The sequence below is a fragment of the Macrotis lagotis genome, chromosome 1 (genome assembly GCF_037893015.1).
Source record: "Macrotis lagotis isolate mMagLag1 chromosome 1, bilby.v1.9.chrom.fasta, whole genome shotgun sequence".
NCBI classification, from domain to species: Eukaryota; Metazoa; Chordata; class Mammalia; order Peramelemorphia; family Peramelidae; genus Macrotis; species Macrotis lagotis.
The window spans coordinates 757,958,464-757,975,615 of NC_133658.1; the positions used below are offsets into that span (position 1 = coordinate 757,958,464).

General features: G+C 38.7%; 1 protein-coding gene across 5 annotated transcripts in view; it reads left to right on the forward strand.

Annotated features, from left to right (window-relative positions):
- Positions 1 to 1,073: 1,073 nt before the first annotated feature.
- MSANTD2 (Myb/SANT DNA binding domain containing 2) overlaps positions 1,074 to 17,152 on the forward strand; it is a 34,511-nt gene continuing 18,432 nt past the window's right edge. For all 5 annotated transcript variants that reach the window (XR_012474343.1, XR_012474344.1, XM_074216419.1 and 2 more), the window contains exon 1: positions 1,074 to 1,640. Coding sequence is in view for 3 of the 5 variants with exons in the window: in XM_074216419.1 (XP_074072520.1) it covers positions 1,113 to 1,640 (528 nt within the window). In the remaining 2 variants the exon portion in view is untranslated. The remainder of the gene's footprint in view (positions 1,641 to 17,152) is intronic.

Here is a 17,152-nt window from a genome sequence, read left to right on the forward strand (position 1 = left end):
GTACAATCTAAATTAATAGGAATAACTGGTTTCTAGTGTCACTTCTCCATTTGACTAGTTTTGATATTTTAAACAAGTCAATTCATTTCTTTGGGTCTATTTTTTTTTTTTTTTTTTAGATTTTTGAAGGTAATGGGGTTAAGTGTCTTGCCCAAGGCTACAGGGCTAGGTAATGATTAAGTGTCTAAGACTGAATTTGAACTCAGGTGCTCCTGACTCCAGGGCCGGTGCTCCATCCACTGTGCCACCTAGCCGCTCGAGTCTATTTTTTTATCTGTAAAATGAGGAGGTTGAACTAAAGGAAGTTCTCTAAGGACCCTTGCAACCATGTGATTGTTAAAAATTCACAAAATTCCAGCAAACTTAAGAAGGTCTTTAAGGACCCTTTCACCACTGTGATGAGTGTTAAAAATTCACAAAAATCCCAGCAAACTAGGACGTATTGAGAGGTAATATGCTAATTTATTACCAGGGGTCACAAGCTTTGTCATAAAAGTGGCACTTTTAGTCTCTACGTGTAGATACACAATTTGTTTCAGAATGGAGGATGATTTAGGTAAAGAATGACTCTGGAAAAGGTGAATGAAGAATTCAATTGACAGTACTCCAAGGGCAATCAACTAATTAATCAACAGGCATTTCCTAAGCTCCTGCTAGGTACCAGGCAGAGTGTTGGGTGTGGAATGTGTCGTTTATTTGAAAAAGAAGTTGCGAATGCATCGGCTTCCACTCTGCCAGCCCGCCAGCCGCCGCCCTGCGCCTCTGCCGAGATGCCCTTTGGGGTCCGCGCGCAGCTGGGCCGGAGGTCTTGGGGTTTGGGACTGATCTGCGGAGCTCCCCGACACTCCCGCGCCCGGGGCTGCGGCCCCTCCAGGTCGGGGAGGGGGTGACGCGGGTGACGCCCGCCCTCCCCGCGGCCCCGCGGCCCCGCTCCGGGTTTCGACCCTCGTCGCCTCCCCGCCGCGGCCCGTCACCCGCTCCCCGCCGCCAGCGCCCCGGTGCCCGCGGCGGCCCGCCCGCTCCAGAGAGAGCCGCGGGCAGCTCCCGGAGCCGCGGCGGCCGGATGTGGGCGCGCGTCACTTCCGGGCGGTGCAGCAGCGGCCGCTCGGAAGATGGCTGCGCCCTGTGGCTCGGAGCTGCCCAGCGACTCGCCGCTGAAGATCCCGAAGATGGAGGTGCTGTCCCCGGCCTCTCCGGGCGGCCTGAGCGACGGGAACCCATCCCTGTCCGACCCCTCCACGCCCAGCGGCGCGTCCCCGCTGGGCCCGGGCGGCGCGGCTGGCTCGGGGGCGGCGGCGGCGGCGGCCGGGGCCGGGGGACTGGGGCTGGGGGCCCGCAGCGCCGCCTCGTCCTCCGTCTCCTTTTCCCCGGGCGGCGGCGGCGGCGGCGGCGGCGGCGGGGCCGCGGCCGCCGCGGCCGCCGCCTGCCGGGGCATGTCGTGGACCCCGGCCGAGACCAACGCGCTGATAGCCGTGTGGGGCAACGAGCGGCTGGTGGAGGCGCGCTACCAGCAGCTGGAAGGAGCCGGCACGGTGTTCGGCAGCAAGGCCCCCGGGCCAGCCATGTACGAGCGCGTGTCCCGGGCCCTGGCCGAGCTGGGCTACGAGCGGACCCCGTCCCAGTGCCGGGAGCGCATCAAGGTAACCGGCCGCCCGGCCCGGGGCAGCGACCCAGGCGCACTGAGAGAAGGCGGGGAAGCCGGCCTCGGGGGGCGGGGGCTGGGCTGGGCTGGGCTGTGCGCGGAGCTTCCCTCCGGGGCCGGGGCCGGGGCCGGGGCCGGGGCCGGGGCCGGGGGGCGGGGGGCGGGGGGCGCTTGGCAGCCCCTCCGCCTTGGCTTCTTTCCTCGGGAGGGGACTTGCCCCCTCGGGTCTCCCGGGGGCCCCGCCGCCGCCGCCCCCTCCCTGTGGCCAGTTTGGATGCTCCGGCTCTCCGAAGTTGGTGGGTTTTCATTGTGTGCCGAGCGGCGGCTCTCCCCCCCACCCCAGCCCCGGGGGCCCCTCGCTTTGTTCCGCACTGAGGGGCTCCCAGGGTCGGAGGCGGGGTCGGGGGAAGGGAGAGGAGGGGGCAGACGAGCTCCCACTCCGGGTTGCCCTGTGAGCGGCGGCGCTCCGGGGCCACTGGCCTTTGTGTCAGCCGCAGCACCTCCAACGGGAGCTGCCAGCGGGGCTGTAGGATTCCAGATGCCTTGGAAAGAGCTGCTGGCAGCCCCACCGTGCATTGTTACCGCGGCCAGTCCGTGGGCACAAAGACACCCAGACTTGGAATTTGGAAGGAATGTGGAGTGAGAATGTCGTTCCCTCGCCTTAAGACTTTCTGACGTTTCTGATCAGGTCCCCTCATTGAAAGCCATTCTTTTTCTTCTGTAGGTAGATAAGCCAGCTCTTATTTGTAGTAACAGGGCAGAAAGCCTTATGGGTTTTTGAGTTTCTCCTCACACCGGCATTTTAACGTAGAATTACTTTTAATTTCGACCAGAAGTTTCATATTTTGTGAAGGTTCTTTACTAATTTGTAGTTTTTAAACCTACGGACTTCAATTGTCTAGATATCGAGTTGTGTTTTAGTTGATTCAGTTTGTGATTTACAAACCTAGTGTCCACCACAGTTAAGAATCAGAAGCTCCCCCCCACCCCCACCCATGAAAGCTTTCTGTTAGTTTAGGGATGGCATCTACTACTATCCTGGGTTAAATAAAAGGCTTAGTATTTGTTACTTAGGCTGCTTTTCTTTTGTGTGTTTTATTGGTATTTGAAGACAGTGAAAGTTCAGTCACTATCTGATGGATTTAGGAAAATATAATTTAGAAAATTTTGACCATGACCAAAAAAGCAAAAGTGTTTCAAAAATATCAAATACTTTTAGGGGACTCTGCCATTTACTTCTCTTATTCTAAGTTGATTTTAGTTGTAATGTCTTAAGTTTTTTTTTAAGTCTTTTACTTAATTACAAAAAAGGCCAACTATATTGGCTTATGGCAATACAAAGTTTAAAAGCAACACGGTCTCTCTTCAGCCCTCAAGGAATTTACATTTTACTATATCTGCTCAGAAAAATCCAAATAAATGGAGGGAGTATGAAGGGGGAGGGGAATTAAAGAAATGATCAAAGATTGGGTAGGAAAATTTGAGGATGGAGACATTATTCCTATTGTTTTGTTAGAAATTTGAGCTGTTATTAAATCTATTGAACAGTAGCAAACCTTTATCAGTATTTGATTCAGTCAGCTAATAGTCATTGAAGTTAAAAATTTGGGGAGATCCCTATTCTTAATACATTTTACAGAGCTAGTCATTGTCAGTGCTGAGCAATATGCTATTTTCCAGTTTAAGTCCTCCCTTGGGGATAGACCTAGACCCTAAAATCTGATCTATCTGAATTCTTTTGTAGGTGAATTCCAAGACTGATGGAAAATTGTTTAGTGTTCCATGCCTGAACACAGGCAACTCCACTCTAAATCTATCCTGTGAAACAACCAAATATCATTTAATCAGTTTGCTCCACTTCCCCAGATTGAAAGAGATGAACTAGTAAAGGAAATTTCACATTCTTATTCATTTATTTTGAGAATAAGATGTCCTGTCAAATTTCTCATCTGAAGAGGTTATGTTAAAAAATTAGAATTTTGCATCCTATAATTACACCAACACAATACTTCTCCACTACTTTGAAACTGTGGAAGTAGGTCTAGAGCCTGAAAGGCTAGGCTGATATGACACAAACTCTTTGGCTAAGTTGGGCAGGCTTTGGAATGTAAGGGTGCTTGACAGACTGTTTGTGTCCCAGAACTAGCCAGTCACTTTTTTAGTTTTAAGGTGATTAATTTTTCAGTCTCAGCAACACTTCAAGACCATCTTCTAAATAGAAGGTTTGAGAATTCAGTGGTGGAAGTTCTATGCCTTATGAAAACATGAATCTTTGAAGTATTGAAGCAATACAACTTGAAAAAATTTCTAAATTGGTACAGTGTGGCTAAACTGCTTCTGTCAATTAAAAGATAGGGAAGAAAAAGAACTTGACTTCTTTTGTATTTCAATCATGGCAACTTTACTAACAAAAAACTAGAAAGAGAACTTTGATAAATTTGTGCTATTGATAAACTTGTGCTATACTCTTAGGACAGTATTCATTTGTAAAGTTTCAAAAAACATGTTGAATTGTACTGCCTGAAAATACATTTAGAATTAAATCTGTCTCTTTTTTTTAAAGACCTTTTAAGGATAATGATAGATTCAGCAAACTTAGTTTTTAAATGATTTGCTACCAAATGTGGAAAATAAAAGACTCCTTACATGGATTAGAGTCATTGGCTTGAGAATTTAAAAACTGTTAAAAGTTTGAAGAAAAAGAAATTTGCATAGGGTAGAAACAAGTTGACTTAAAATAGTATTCATTCATGACATGTCAAATTACTGTAAATTGTAAGTCTTGGAGAGATTATTTTTCCATATATTCCAACATAAAATCCATACCCAAATCAGTAGGGTGAGTTTGTCTACTTGATAATATTTTTTCTTTTTTTTTTTAAACCTGATAATCTTTATCTCATTAAACAAAATAAAGAAAGATATTGAGTTGATCCCTGTTGGATGTGACTAATAATAACTTTTAGGGTTTTTTTGTTTTTGTTTTTTTATATTTTTGCAAGGAAGATGGGGTTAAGTGGCTTGCCCAAGGCCACACAGCTAGGTAATTATTAAGTGTCTGAGACCGGATTTGAACCCAGGTACTCCTGATTCCAGGGCGGGTGCTTTATCTGCTTCACCACCTAGCCACCCCTAGTTTTTTTTTCAAATGATCTATTAATGTCTTTTGAGGACAAACAGAATTTTGATCTAATGTAAATACTGGCTATTGATGAATAGTTCTTTATTAATCATTTAAAAATTATTATAAATTTTTAATTGCCATCAATACAAATAATTAAATTCACAAACATCTTATATAAAACTGGAATTTTATAAAGTAGAACCAATGAATTACTGCAATAAAACAATTTATCTATATCCTGTTTATTCTTTTTCCAGTTCCATCTGAAGTTCCACTAGCTTTGTCTTTGTCATTATAGCATTGTAGCCACTGATTGTAGTTCTGGTAATCTTACTTTGTATCACTTCAAATAGATTGATCTTTCCATATTTCTTTAAATTCTTTATATTTATCATTTATCTGTTTTATGATATATATCATAATCTATAGATTATTATCTTAATCTTGATATGGAAACAGTTCACAATTTAAGAAGATCTGACTTCATTATTTACTTCTGAAAAATATTTGCCAAAAAAAAAAAAAAGATGAAAATGACTTTTTGGGTGTCCTGATCTTGAATTCTTCCTTGTTCTTTGCAAGTCCATTTATTCATATCCATTTATTGAGTGAGTACCCTCTCTTGCTTTCACTCTTAAATAGGTAGATATAGATAGATAGATACTTATATAGATTTACACATATATTTAAAGCACTAGGTTCTCAGGGTCATACGAAGAAATATACTTGGATTGACTCCATGATCTCTTTGATGTGGATGCTTTCTTAAACAGTGAAGGTTGCAACATAGCCAACACCTTCTCATCCTGTGCAATTCTTATCCGTGATCTCATAGGACCACAGATGAGTTCCCCAGCATTCTGAACCTAATTCCCTAGTCTTCTTCTAAACATTGTAAATATTGTTTGTGTGATAGTATACACACTCTTGAGTGTATTTGGTATAGCTCTAGGGCTAATACCTCCTTAGAGTGAGTATAAAATTGTATTTACTTATTTCAAAATATCTTCAGCTTTATTATCTCCTTTGATTTTTATGAAACTCACCTCAGAGAGTAGTTTTCCCCTGTGTTCTTTCAATTAAACTGAATTCCTCCCTAGAGTAAGTTTTACAATCTATTTGGGAAGATAATATATGAAAAAAATGAGAATACAAGTCAATGAATTCACAAGGTGTCTTAAAACAGTGGATAATTAAGGTCCAATTGAAGGACTCACAATAAAGGCTATTTTCAGAAAAGAAGCGGTAATGTCACAGTTCATACTATGTTAGCAGTTCTTGGCTTTGACACTTTACTCAAGCTTTGAATTTATAAAATCATTCACTATTGAGCCAGATGCTGCATTCACACTTCTAGTCAGTTAATCTGATGCACTGCAAAACTCATTCTCAAGTCCCATGTTTTTGAGCATTCTCCAAAAATTTGCCTCTTGAGAGTTGGCTTTGTGTTCATGAAACAGATGTGTACTTCTAGCTTGCCACAAGATGAATGCAAGGTGAATGTATGACCTAAAAAAACTTGTCTTTAATGGATCAATATTGTTTCCTTATTTAAGCATGTGTTTAAAGATAATGGGGTAGAGTTTCTCCTTACCAATCAAAATTAGATAATTCTTTTTTTCTTTAAGTTTTTGCAAGGCAATGAGGTTAAGTGGCTTACCTAAGGCTGCACATTATTAAGTGTCTGAAGTCAGATTTGAACTCAGGTACTCCTGACTTCAGGGCTGGTCCTCTATCCACTGTGTCACATAGCCACCCCCAAATTAGATAATTCTTAAGAATGATTTTTATATTAATTAAAAATAATTATTACAAAACCTAGGATAATTTTTGTGATTCAGTAGTCAAGTTACCATTTTGCTTTAATTTTAGCTCTCATACCTAACCATCCTATTGTGAAAATCAGTGCCTTCTTTTTTAGTTAAAAAAAAAAAAGATGCATTGGGCCCAAAATTGCCCTTGTTCTTGAGAGTTTTAATACAGTATAGACCTGTGAATTCTACAAAAGCCTTCTGCATTATGATGAAAAGTTTTCCAGAAACTGTCGGGTGCTATCAAGGTATACGTGATTTAATCAAACTGGTTACTTTTATCAAAATCTTTGCCTATTCTCCTTATTTTAATCTTCTGGATAGCACCTAAAAGTATATTCATTCTTAGACTAACTTGTTGATGAGTGTGAGAGAGTTGTGGTGAGTCCCCAGAAAGAGTAGATTATTTTAAACATTGTCTCATACCTTTTTTAAATATATATTTTTGGAATATATCAAAAGTTTTCTCTATTTAGAAATAAATTGACTTGCCAATCTCATAACTTATTTGTGAATGAAGAGAATTCCGGATTTGCCTTTTGAAAATTTAAATATAGGAGGACTGGTGTAATAAAGAATTAAATACATTTTTGTTATATTTTCAGAAAATCTAGTATTCAAAAAATAAATTTGGGAAGGACATAAGGTTAGAGAATTATTTAAATTATAGAAATGGTTTTCCTTTTACAAAATAATTAATACAACTGATTTTTATACTATAGACCCCTTTGAATCCTATATAACTTTTCTCAGAATGTTTTTAAAACACAAAATACTATACATAGGATTACAAAGGAAATCAATTATGTTGAAATAAAATTATCTAAAAAAACCCCATGTATTCCAGCTTAGAATGCTTGCCTTAAATAATGTACTTACCTATTCTTTTAAAAACCAGTTTATATTGGGGCAGTTAGGTATCACAGTGGATAGAGCGCTGACCTTGGAGTCAGGAGGACCTGAGTTCAAATTCGGACTCAAACACTTAATAATTACTTAGTTGTGTGACCTTGGGAAAGTCACTTAACCCCATTGCCTTGCAAAAACAAAATAAAATCAGTTTATTAAAATTCATGTAATAATAATAATGCATCATTTTATATAGCCTTTTATAGTTTACAAAATACTTTAACATAAATTATTTCATTTGATCTTTACAATACCCTTTTTCAGTGGATAGGTTATTATTTTAGTTTTTATATACAAGGAAACTAAGACTCAGATTTAGTGATTTGTCCAATGTCACTGGACTTTTCAAGAACAAATCTATTGGGGTGGCTAGGTGGCTCAGTGGATAGAGCACCAGCCCTGGAGTCAGGAGTACCTGAGTTCAAATCTGGTCTCAGACACTTAATAATTACCTAGCTGTGTGGCCTTGGGCAAGTCGCTTAATCCCATTGTCTTGCAAAAAAACCCCTACAAAACAAAAACAAACAAACAAACAAAAAAGAACAAATCTGTAGTGTAAAATGAGATTCAGTGATGGCCTATTATAGTGCCAGCCTGACCTGTGTTGTATTCAGCAAACTGTTACTAGTTTGGGGCTGTTGAAAAATTTTTTACTTTGAATTTGTTTTTTAGACCTTAATACTATAACAGTATACAATCAGTTTCAAATTTTAGGTTTGATTTTGAAAGTCCTAGGAGAAAAAAACAGAACTATAATTATTGGTTGTAATTAGGTTGCCTAAAAAACTGATTTGAAGATATCATTTGGAAATCAATCAATTCTCAATTTTGAAAGAGTAGATTATACAGCTTTCATATTTCTTTTTTGTCAACTTTATCCATTTCCTTAACACTTTCTCTAGAGGGTATCATAGTATATAACATTTCTATCCAGCTAGATGTTGGTCAATATGTCATCATGTTAATTTGCACTCCCACTTCATAGGTTTCTTAGAGCAACATATATGAAGTAATCTTTCTAAGTTAAAAATACAAATGCAAACAATTGAAAAAGTATAATGCTTAAATTATATCGAATAAGTAAATTTTTAATTGGTTATATTTTCAGAGATGGTTTAATGTCATTCACACATACTTCTACAATATGGTAATTGCTACAGTGATTTTTCTACCCAGTGGTAGAAACTGTTTACCAAAATGTTGACTTCTCCATGTAAAGTTAAAGAGGGCTAGATTTAGAATCAAGGTTCATGGGTTCAGTCTGGCTCTGCCTGAGTGACTTATAGAAAATCTCTTTTCCTTTCTAGGCTTCAGTTTCTTCACCTGTAAATTGAGAGGGGGAATTGGACTGGGCATAACTATAACCCTTCCATCTCTAATCTGTGATCTCTGAAATTTAATTCATTGATCCTAATTTGCATATTTTTCAATTTAACTAGTTTAACTCAACCTCTGTTATGTCTTAAGTCTTTTATTATCTAAATGACTGAAATATGACTATTTTTATAATAGTATTGTTTCCCTATGTATAAAAGAGAACTCAATGAGCTCTTACAGAAATGACATATATATATATTTCTTCCAGTCTCCAGAAAGCTTAATGTAGTGCTATGTTATCTTATTGCTTCCCAGTAGCTGTTGTGTTGTCATTTACTTAACTAAATAAACTATTTGCTATTAAATAATTTAAAAGTTATTTTTATCATCATAAATTTTTATATGTATGTTTCTAGCCCCCCCAACCCATGTAATAATAGTATATTAGGGATTGTGAAATGATTGTTGAAAGTGATCCAACATCACTTTCAACTAAATGTAGTTATGGTGTTGTATCTTTTCTTTTGCATATTTTATAGTTATATTTATGTGGAGAGTTTATTATAAGTTGTATTTTAAAATTCATTGTAGTATTTATATTTAACTCTTCTCTCTTTTTAATTGATCTTAGTGCGATCTGGAAAAATCAGTTTTTGATTAAAGTTCATCTTAATTCTAACATCTGCAAATTCTTTCCCCTACAAGAGAAGATTTGAATTGTAATTCAAAAAGATACTGACAGATTGAAAAATATCTTGTTCTTGATTTTGATCTTTCAGCTACTTACTTCTGAAGTTGGTGATACAGTAACTAGAGCATTGGACCTGGAATCTGGAACACCTGAGTTCAAATTTGGTCCCAGACATTACTGACTATGCTCTAGGCAGGTCATTTAATCTGGCAGATAATAGTTGTTTAATAAATGTTTATTAATTATTTGATTAAGTTAACCTCTTTTGTCTCAAGTTTCCTTAACTGCAAAATAGGAATCATAATGACTCCTACTTTGAAGAATTGTTGAGGATCAAATGAGATGATATTTATAAAATAGCTTAGCATAGTGCCTGGCACATTATAGATATTCTTTTTATTTTTATTTTTATTATTTTTATTTTTTTAATTCTCATTTTGTACAAATGTTTTTTTACATTAATAAAATATTCTTGTTTAAGAGTAAACAAAATATCCTTCCCCCCATGAATATAGACTTGCTTGGGCGATAAAGTAAAGGGGAGAGAAAAAATTAAAATGAAAAAAATAATAATAATAGTAGGTATGGCCAGGTGGCGCAATGAATGAAGCACCAGCCCTGGAGCCACGAGCACCCGAGCCCACATCCAGCCCCTTAGACCCAACAATCACCCAGCTGTGTGACATACAAGCCACCCGATCCCCACTGCCCTGCAAAAACCAAAAAGAAAGGAAAAAAAAGACCCCAAATAAAATAAAATAGTAATCATAGTAGGGGTGGCTGGGTGGCAGACAGAGTATTGGCCCTTGAGTCAGGAGCACCCGGGTCCAAATCCAGCCTCAGACACCCAAAGATCACCCTGCTATGTGGCCCCAGGCAGACCACCCAGCCCCTTTTGCCCTGCACCCTCCCCCAAATAATAATAATAAAAAATGTGCTTCAGTCTTTGTTCCAACACCAACAACTCTGTCATGGGTGGATCTCATTCTTTATGGTAAGTCCATCGCAAAAGTCGCTTCCATATTTTTCCAGCATTGCCATTGCTGATCGCAACTCCCTCCTTTCTTATTTCTCCACTACTATGTACTATATTTTCTCTCTCCTTTCACTCTGACTCTGCTGTAGGGTTGCTGAGTGGCGCAGCAGACAGATCCCTGGTCCTGGGGCCAAGAAGCCCCCATACCACCCCTTATGCCCAGAATCTACCTGGCCCTATGATCCTGGAAAGGCCTTCCAATCCCAGCCCCTTGCAAGAAGTAAAAAAGAAAATGTGTTATATCTGACCACTGTCCCCCCATGGTCCATCCTCTCCTCCTTTATTCACATCCCCACCCCTTCCCCCTGCTCCCCCCCCCTCCTTCTTACTCCAGATGTCTATACCCCATTGAGTATATATGCTGTTTCCTGTCCTAGCCACCTCTGATGAGATCAAAGTTTCCCTCATTCCACCTTGCCTCCCCCCCTTCCATATCATTGCAATAGCTCATTGTAATTAAGAAAAAAACTTATTATATGAAATATCCTGGCCTATTCCCCCCTCTCCTTTTTCTTTCTCCCATTACATTTCCCTTTTTTTCTATTGACTCCATTTTTACACCATATTTTCTCTTCGAATTCAGCTTTCTCCTGTGCTTCAACTATAAAAGCTCCCTCTTCCTGCTCTATTAATTGAGAAGGTTCATATGAGTATTATCAGTATCATTTTTCTATGCAGGAATACATGCGGTTCATCATCATTTAAGTCCCTCATATTTTCCCCCTCTCCTCCAATCTCAGCTCTGGCCATTCCAAAAGGAACATTTGATATTCCCCTGGTTCATTGAAAGTCCATCTCTTTCCCTGGAAGAGGACATTCAGCCTTGCTGGGTAGTTCATTCTTGGCTGCATTCTAAGCTCTTTTGCCTTCCGGTATATTGTATTCCAAGTCCTATGAGCTTCCAATGTAGTTGCTGCTAAGTCTTGTGTGATCCTGACTGCAGCTCCACGATATTTGAACTGTCTCCTTCTGGCTGCTTGTAATATTTTCTCTTTGACTTGGGAGTTCTGGAACTTGGCTATAATATTCCTAGGGGTTGTTTTTTTGGGATCTCTTTCTCTGGGGGATCGGTGGATTCTCTCCATTTCTATTTTGCCCTCTGCTTCTAGAATATCAGGGCAATTTTCCTATAGTAATTCTTTGAAAATGATGTCAAGGCTCTTTTCCTGATCATGACCTTCAGGTATTCCAATAATTTTTAAGTTATCTTTTCTAAGTCTGTTTTCCATATCAGTTGTTTTTTCAATGAGATATTTCACATTTTCTTCTAATTTTTCATTTTTTGGTTTTGAAGTATTGATTCCTAATTTCTGGTAAATTCATCAATCTCCCTGAATTCTATTCTTTGTCTGAAGGATTTGTTCTCCTCAGAGAGTTTTCTTATCTCTTTTTCCATCTGGCCAATTTTGCTTTTTAAGGCATTCTTCTACTCAATAACTTTTTGAACTGTTTTATCCATTTGACCTGAACTGGTTTTTAGCATGCTATTTTCTTCATCATTTTTTTGGATTTCCTTGACTAAGCTGCTGACTTCATTTTCATGTTTTTCCTGCATCTCTCGCCTTTCTTTTCCCAGTTTTTCTTCCAACTCCCTCACTTGATTTTCAAAGTTTTTTTTGAGCTCTGTCATAGCCTGAGCCCAATTTCTGTTTTTCTTGGAGTCTTTAGATGCAGGAGCTTGTGCTTCCTCATCTTCAGACTGAGTATTTTGATCCTTCTTGTGCTCACATGCAAAATATTTCTCAATGGTCTTCCTCTTGTTTCTCTGCTTGCTCATTTTTCCCAGCCCGGGCCTGGTTTTGGGGTGCTTCCTGAGCTTTTGGGACACTCCTACAAAGGTCTCAGTGTGTGAGGCTCTGTCCTCCCTCTTGGTCTGTGAATGACCATAAGCACCCCCCTCTGCCACGGGGCTGATGGGGGGGGGGCCCTGCTGTTCTATGGGGGGGCCTAGACTGTGATCAGGATCTGAATGTGGTCAGAGCCCCAGAGTCCTGCTGTTCCAGAGGCAGAGGACAGAGCTCTGCAGTCTCTCTTCACTCCCCTCCCTCAGCTCAATGGGCTCATGCCCTGGAGGCTCCTGCTTACAGGCTCTGGCTCAGCCTGCTTCTGTTTCTGGATCTGGGCTGCAGAAAGACCAAGCTGCTGGCTGTGTGCCGTAAGGGCTGGGCTCCATGTCCTCACTCTGGCAGAGGTCCCCTGCTGTTCCCCCAGTTTGTGCCCAGTGCTCCCCGGGATGTAGCTCAGGAGACTCCCCCGCTGTTGTGAGCCCCAGCTCCCAGTGCCCTGGGGCTGCCTCCTGGAGGCTGAAGTTCTTTCACTCTGGCAGGCCACCCCTCCGACCTTTCTGCTCTTTTCCAGGTTACCTTGGAGAACAACCTCACTGGGTCCCTTTGTGGGTTCTGTCTCTCGAAAGTTTAGTTATCGTCCTTAGTTTCAAGTTTTATCAGGAGTGCCTAAGACTCGATCCCTTCTTGTTGCCATCTTGGCTCCGCCCCCCCCAGGTATTCTTTAAATACTTGTTTCCATCTTTCCTTCCCTTTCTCCTATTTTAAAATGTGAGGAATTCATATACATAATTTAGAGTAGACTGACACAATTTGAACTTTCTTTTAAGAGAAGAGATTGTTTTATATCAAAATTTAGAAAGTTCTTTGGCCTAATTATCTTTATTATTCATAAGACCTAAAAATTGATATTTTGTGTTTTTGGATGTATCATAAAAAATCTCAATTTTCTTTGCTGAATTAGGCATAATAATCATTATTTTATTTAGTAAGGTTTTTTTTTTTCACTTTGTAGCAAACTGCACTGGTTTGTAGGCCAACTAGCAGCACAGTTCTATCTTCTCTAAGTAAACTTTGATCCTAACTTTATCTTTTACAATCCTAGTAGTAAGAAGATGTGTACATAGATAAATATATTTCTCTTTAGAATATGTGACATAAACAAGAATGCACACAAAACGTTGTGGGATCAAATGAAGTAGAGATCATGTGTAATAAGGGAGATCAGAGCTGCCCTAGGTTTGCTGCTTATTACCTGTATCTTCTTGGGCAAGTCATTTAACCTTTCTGAATCTTGGACCACTCCAAAAAAAAAAAAAAGAGCCAATTGGACTAGATGTTCTCTAAAATGCCAATACCTATCCAATGATTCTAACCCAAGGTCTTTGTGCACTCTTCATTTTGATCCTCTTGCCCAAGTCTTGAAAATCTACACAATGAAGATTTGCCAGTTTTCTAATGTTATTTCCCTAGTGTCAGAATACTTGTTTGAATTATGAAAAACACTTTTTCATTAAAAATTAATCTTTAATTTGTGGATGGCAAATAGTTATAAAAACATAGTTGGACAAAGTAAATTAAAAATAAATGATAATGTATTTTAAATGAAAGAAGAAAAGTGACATTTACATTTTGAATTGAAATCCCAGACTGACTAGTATCTGTTGTGAACGTTATCTTTGTAGGTTCAAAAGTCCCTTTAGTCAGTCACCAAGAAACACTGGACAATATTGTAATGGAAAACCATGTTTAGTTGTAGATGACCATACAGTGCCTAGCAGAGAATGAAAGGCATTTAAAAATGTAGTGGTCCCCTTTTCTATGCTTGAAGTGTTTCAGATAGTAATATGTTAGTATGTTTTTTAACAGATAACAGATTTAGAATAGGAACATTAGCATTTCTTTGATTGAACATTATGTCAGTGGAACAAAGAATATGCATATAGTCATGTATCAGCATACTTATTCTTTAGTACTTTTATAAAGATTTAGCAACAGTTCTGAAAGTAGATTGATATGGAGGATGGTATAGGAAGTTTGTGACCAGGTGGCAAAAAGCATTTAATTGACATAGCTACTTTTTTTGTGATCACTTGTGAAGTAGCTGAAAGGTCCAGTATGCCTCAGATAGTTGACCTCATCATTCTCAATGTATATGATCATTCAAGGATTTCATCTCCCAAAGTAACTCCTATTTTCCAAAGAATCTTTTAAATATTAATTTAAAACTTGCAAATTAGATTTCAACTATGTGTACTTTGCTACTGGTATTAAATGACCGAAACCAACTTGTAATATATGTTCAAAACATTTATTCAGTTTACTTATTTCTTACTGCATCATGTAATTTTGTTGGAATTAAATCAGAATGACAGTACTGATGTACATATGGATAAAAGGAACCATTGTGAAAACTTCATAAGTTCTGTAGCCTGTCCAGCTGGGAACCACTGCTGTGCTCCATCAATTTGATTACTTTTCTCCATCTTTTTCTACCAGAATCTCCATCTTGTTTGAATATATCACATTGAAGGGACATGCTTTCTAGATCTGCTTCTTTCTATAGTCAGTCATTTTCTTAATTTCTGTTAAAATATATTTCATAATGCTTGAGCTTCTCTATTGTTTTTCCTAGCCAGTGTTCAGGTAAACTACCTCATCATTTCTTTATTTTGTACTTTGAAAGTATTGGTGAAGTTCTCATACTTTCTTCCTTATAAAGGCTTTACTAAGTCCTTATTATAAGATCTCCACTGACATAGTTCAGTAGAAGAGCATAGGATTTGAAGTCAGAGAACCTAGATTTGAATTCCAAGTTTTCTATTTACTACTACCTGTATGTGAAGAGAGACCTTGGACAGATTACGTCACATTTCTGAGTCTCTGTTTCCTTATGTAGAAAATGAGGAGAGTTTGGGTTAGATTAGGAGTTCTTAACCAGGAGTGTCTGTGTGTCTCTGTCAGTGTCTGTGTCTGTGTGTGTCTGTGTAATATAATCAATCCCTTTGAAATTCTTGGTATTTCATTTTACACTCTTAAAAAACATTCTAAAAAGGGATCTATAGGCTTTGTTAATCTGCCAAAAAAAAAATCTGTAACACAAAAAAGGTGAAAACTACTGGATTAGATTCATTTTCAATTCTCTTAGTTCCAAATGCTGTGGTCCTATGATCATTGTTTCATCGAGGGACATTAAAAGTTGAAGTTCATCCCTGATATCTTTTTCATCCTTATCATCTTAAAAATAATAAGAAACATTTGGTGATTAGCTCTTGAGGCAACAAAGGATTTTAGACCTAATGAGTTCAGAAAAATACACCAACACCCACATTAAACCGGCTAGCTTAGCATGAGGATCAGGTGTTGATGGGCTATCAGAGCTAGTTCTGGAGATAGGAATTGGATTGAAATTCTACCTCTGGTGCCTACTACCTGTGTAAATCAGGGCAACCTCACATTCCTTATCTTTAAGGGATTAGGGAAAAGAATTAAATGGGAGACCTCTTCAAGCTCTAGATCTATGATCCTGTCAAATCTCTTGTGAAGATTTTGACGAAAGAATGGATATCTAAGAGTGATGTGTTATAGCTTGTGAAGATTGTGGTGACAACTGAAAGAAAAATGTAGAAATAGTGAACTTGCAGCAAGGCAGTTTTAAATTTAATATGAGAAAAACAACTGTATTATAAATAGTGACATGAGTTGCCTCTAGACATTGTATGTTTCTCCTCAATAAGAGATTTTATGCAAAGACCCATATACTTACTTGTAGGGATTCTTGTAGAGGACATTTTTGGTCACTAGATTCTGAGGTTCTTTCCAACTTTGTGTATAAGATAGTGATTATGGTATATATGATGGCTGAATAATTTCAGTTCTGGATAGTTCTCCATAGTTACTAAGGCCATAAACGAGGAACTTTTTGACATGTCATTTTTTTCTTTCTACCTGACCTTATAAAATCCAACAGCAGATATCATCTGATTTCCTTCTTTATCTTTAAAGGAAAGATAGTTATTTTATCTTTTTTAGCTCAATCCTTGTTTCAACTAAAAGAAACAACTAGATTTGAATGAGCGATGATTTGTTGGAGAATGTTGTAGAGATCTTTCATGCTTCAGGTAGGAATCAGATTACATGATCCCTAAAGTCTCTTCTGACTTTGAAATTCCATGATTCTATAGTAAAACCATTCCTTACAGGTTAACAACATTCTTAGAATTAAAATATAGTACTTCATTGCTTAGGAAATTGTTACCAAAAACTATAAGTATTGTCTAATAGTCTTTCTTGTCACCATTTGCTCTGAAGAAATGAAGTTATTTACTTGTTACATTATACCTAATTTCTTTTTCTACCTTTCCTGCTTCTACTTTTCTTAAGGTACTAGGGAATTCTCATCATCCTGGATTTTGTGTTGTAGTATGATAACAGTAGTATAGCAGAAGAATAGAATACCCAATTTGAATCTAACCAGATAATTGACCAGTTGACTATAGTTAGTCTTAAGAAAAATTTCGGCTAATATTGACTTTCATTTCTTAATCTAGAAAAATTCTATTTCTTCCCTCAGTTAATCTTCCCTTAATTTAAAATTAGCCTTAAACAATTTTTAAAAATTCTTAAATATTTAAAAAGTTTTTTCTTAATTCTAAGGAATTTTTAAAAAAATCTGCAGTCTCGATTTAACTATTAAATATTATGTCATCTTTTAATACAAGCCAAAGTCCTTTTGGGGAAGTGTCTACTTGATGTAATTGGAGCCTGTGTTGCAATCAGAAGTTCTCTTATCCCTCTTCCTCCCCTGGAAAGGGTTTAAAAAAATTATATTGTGAATT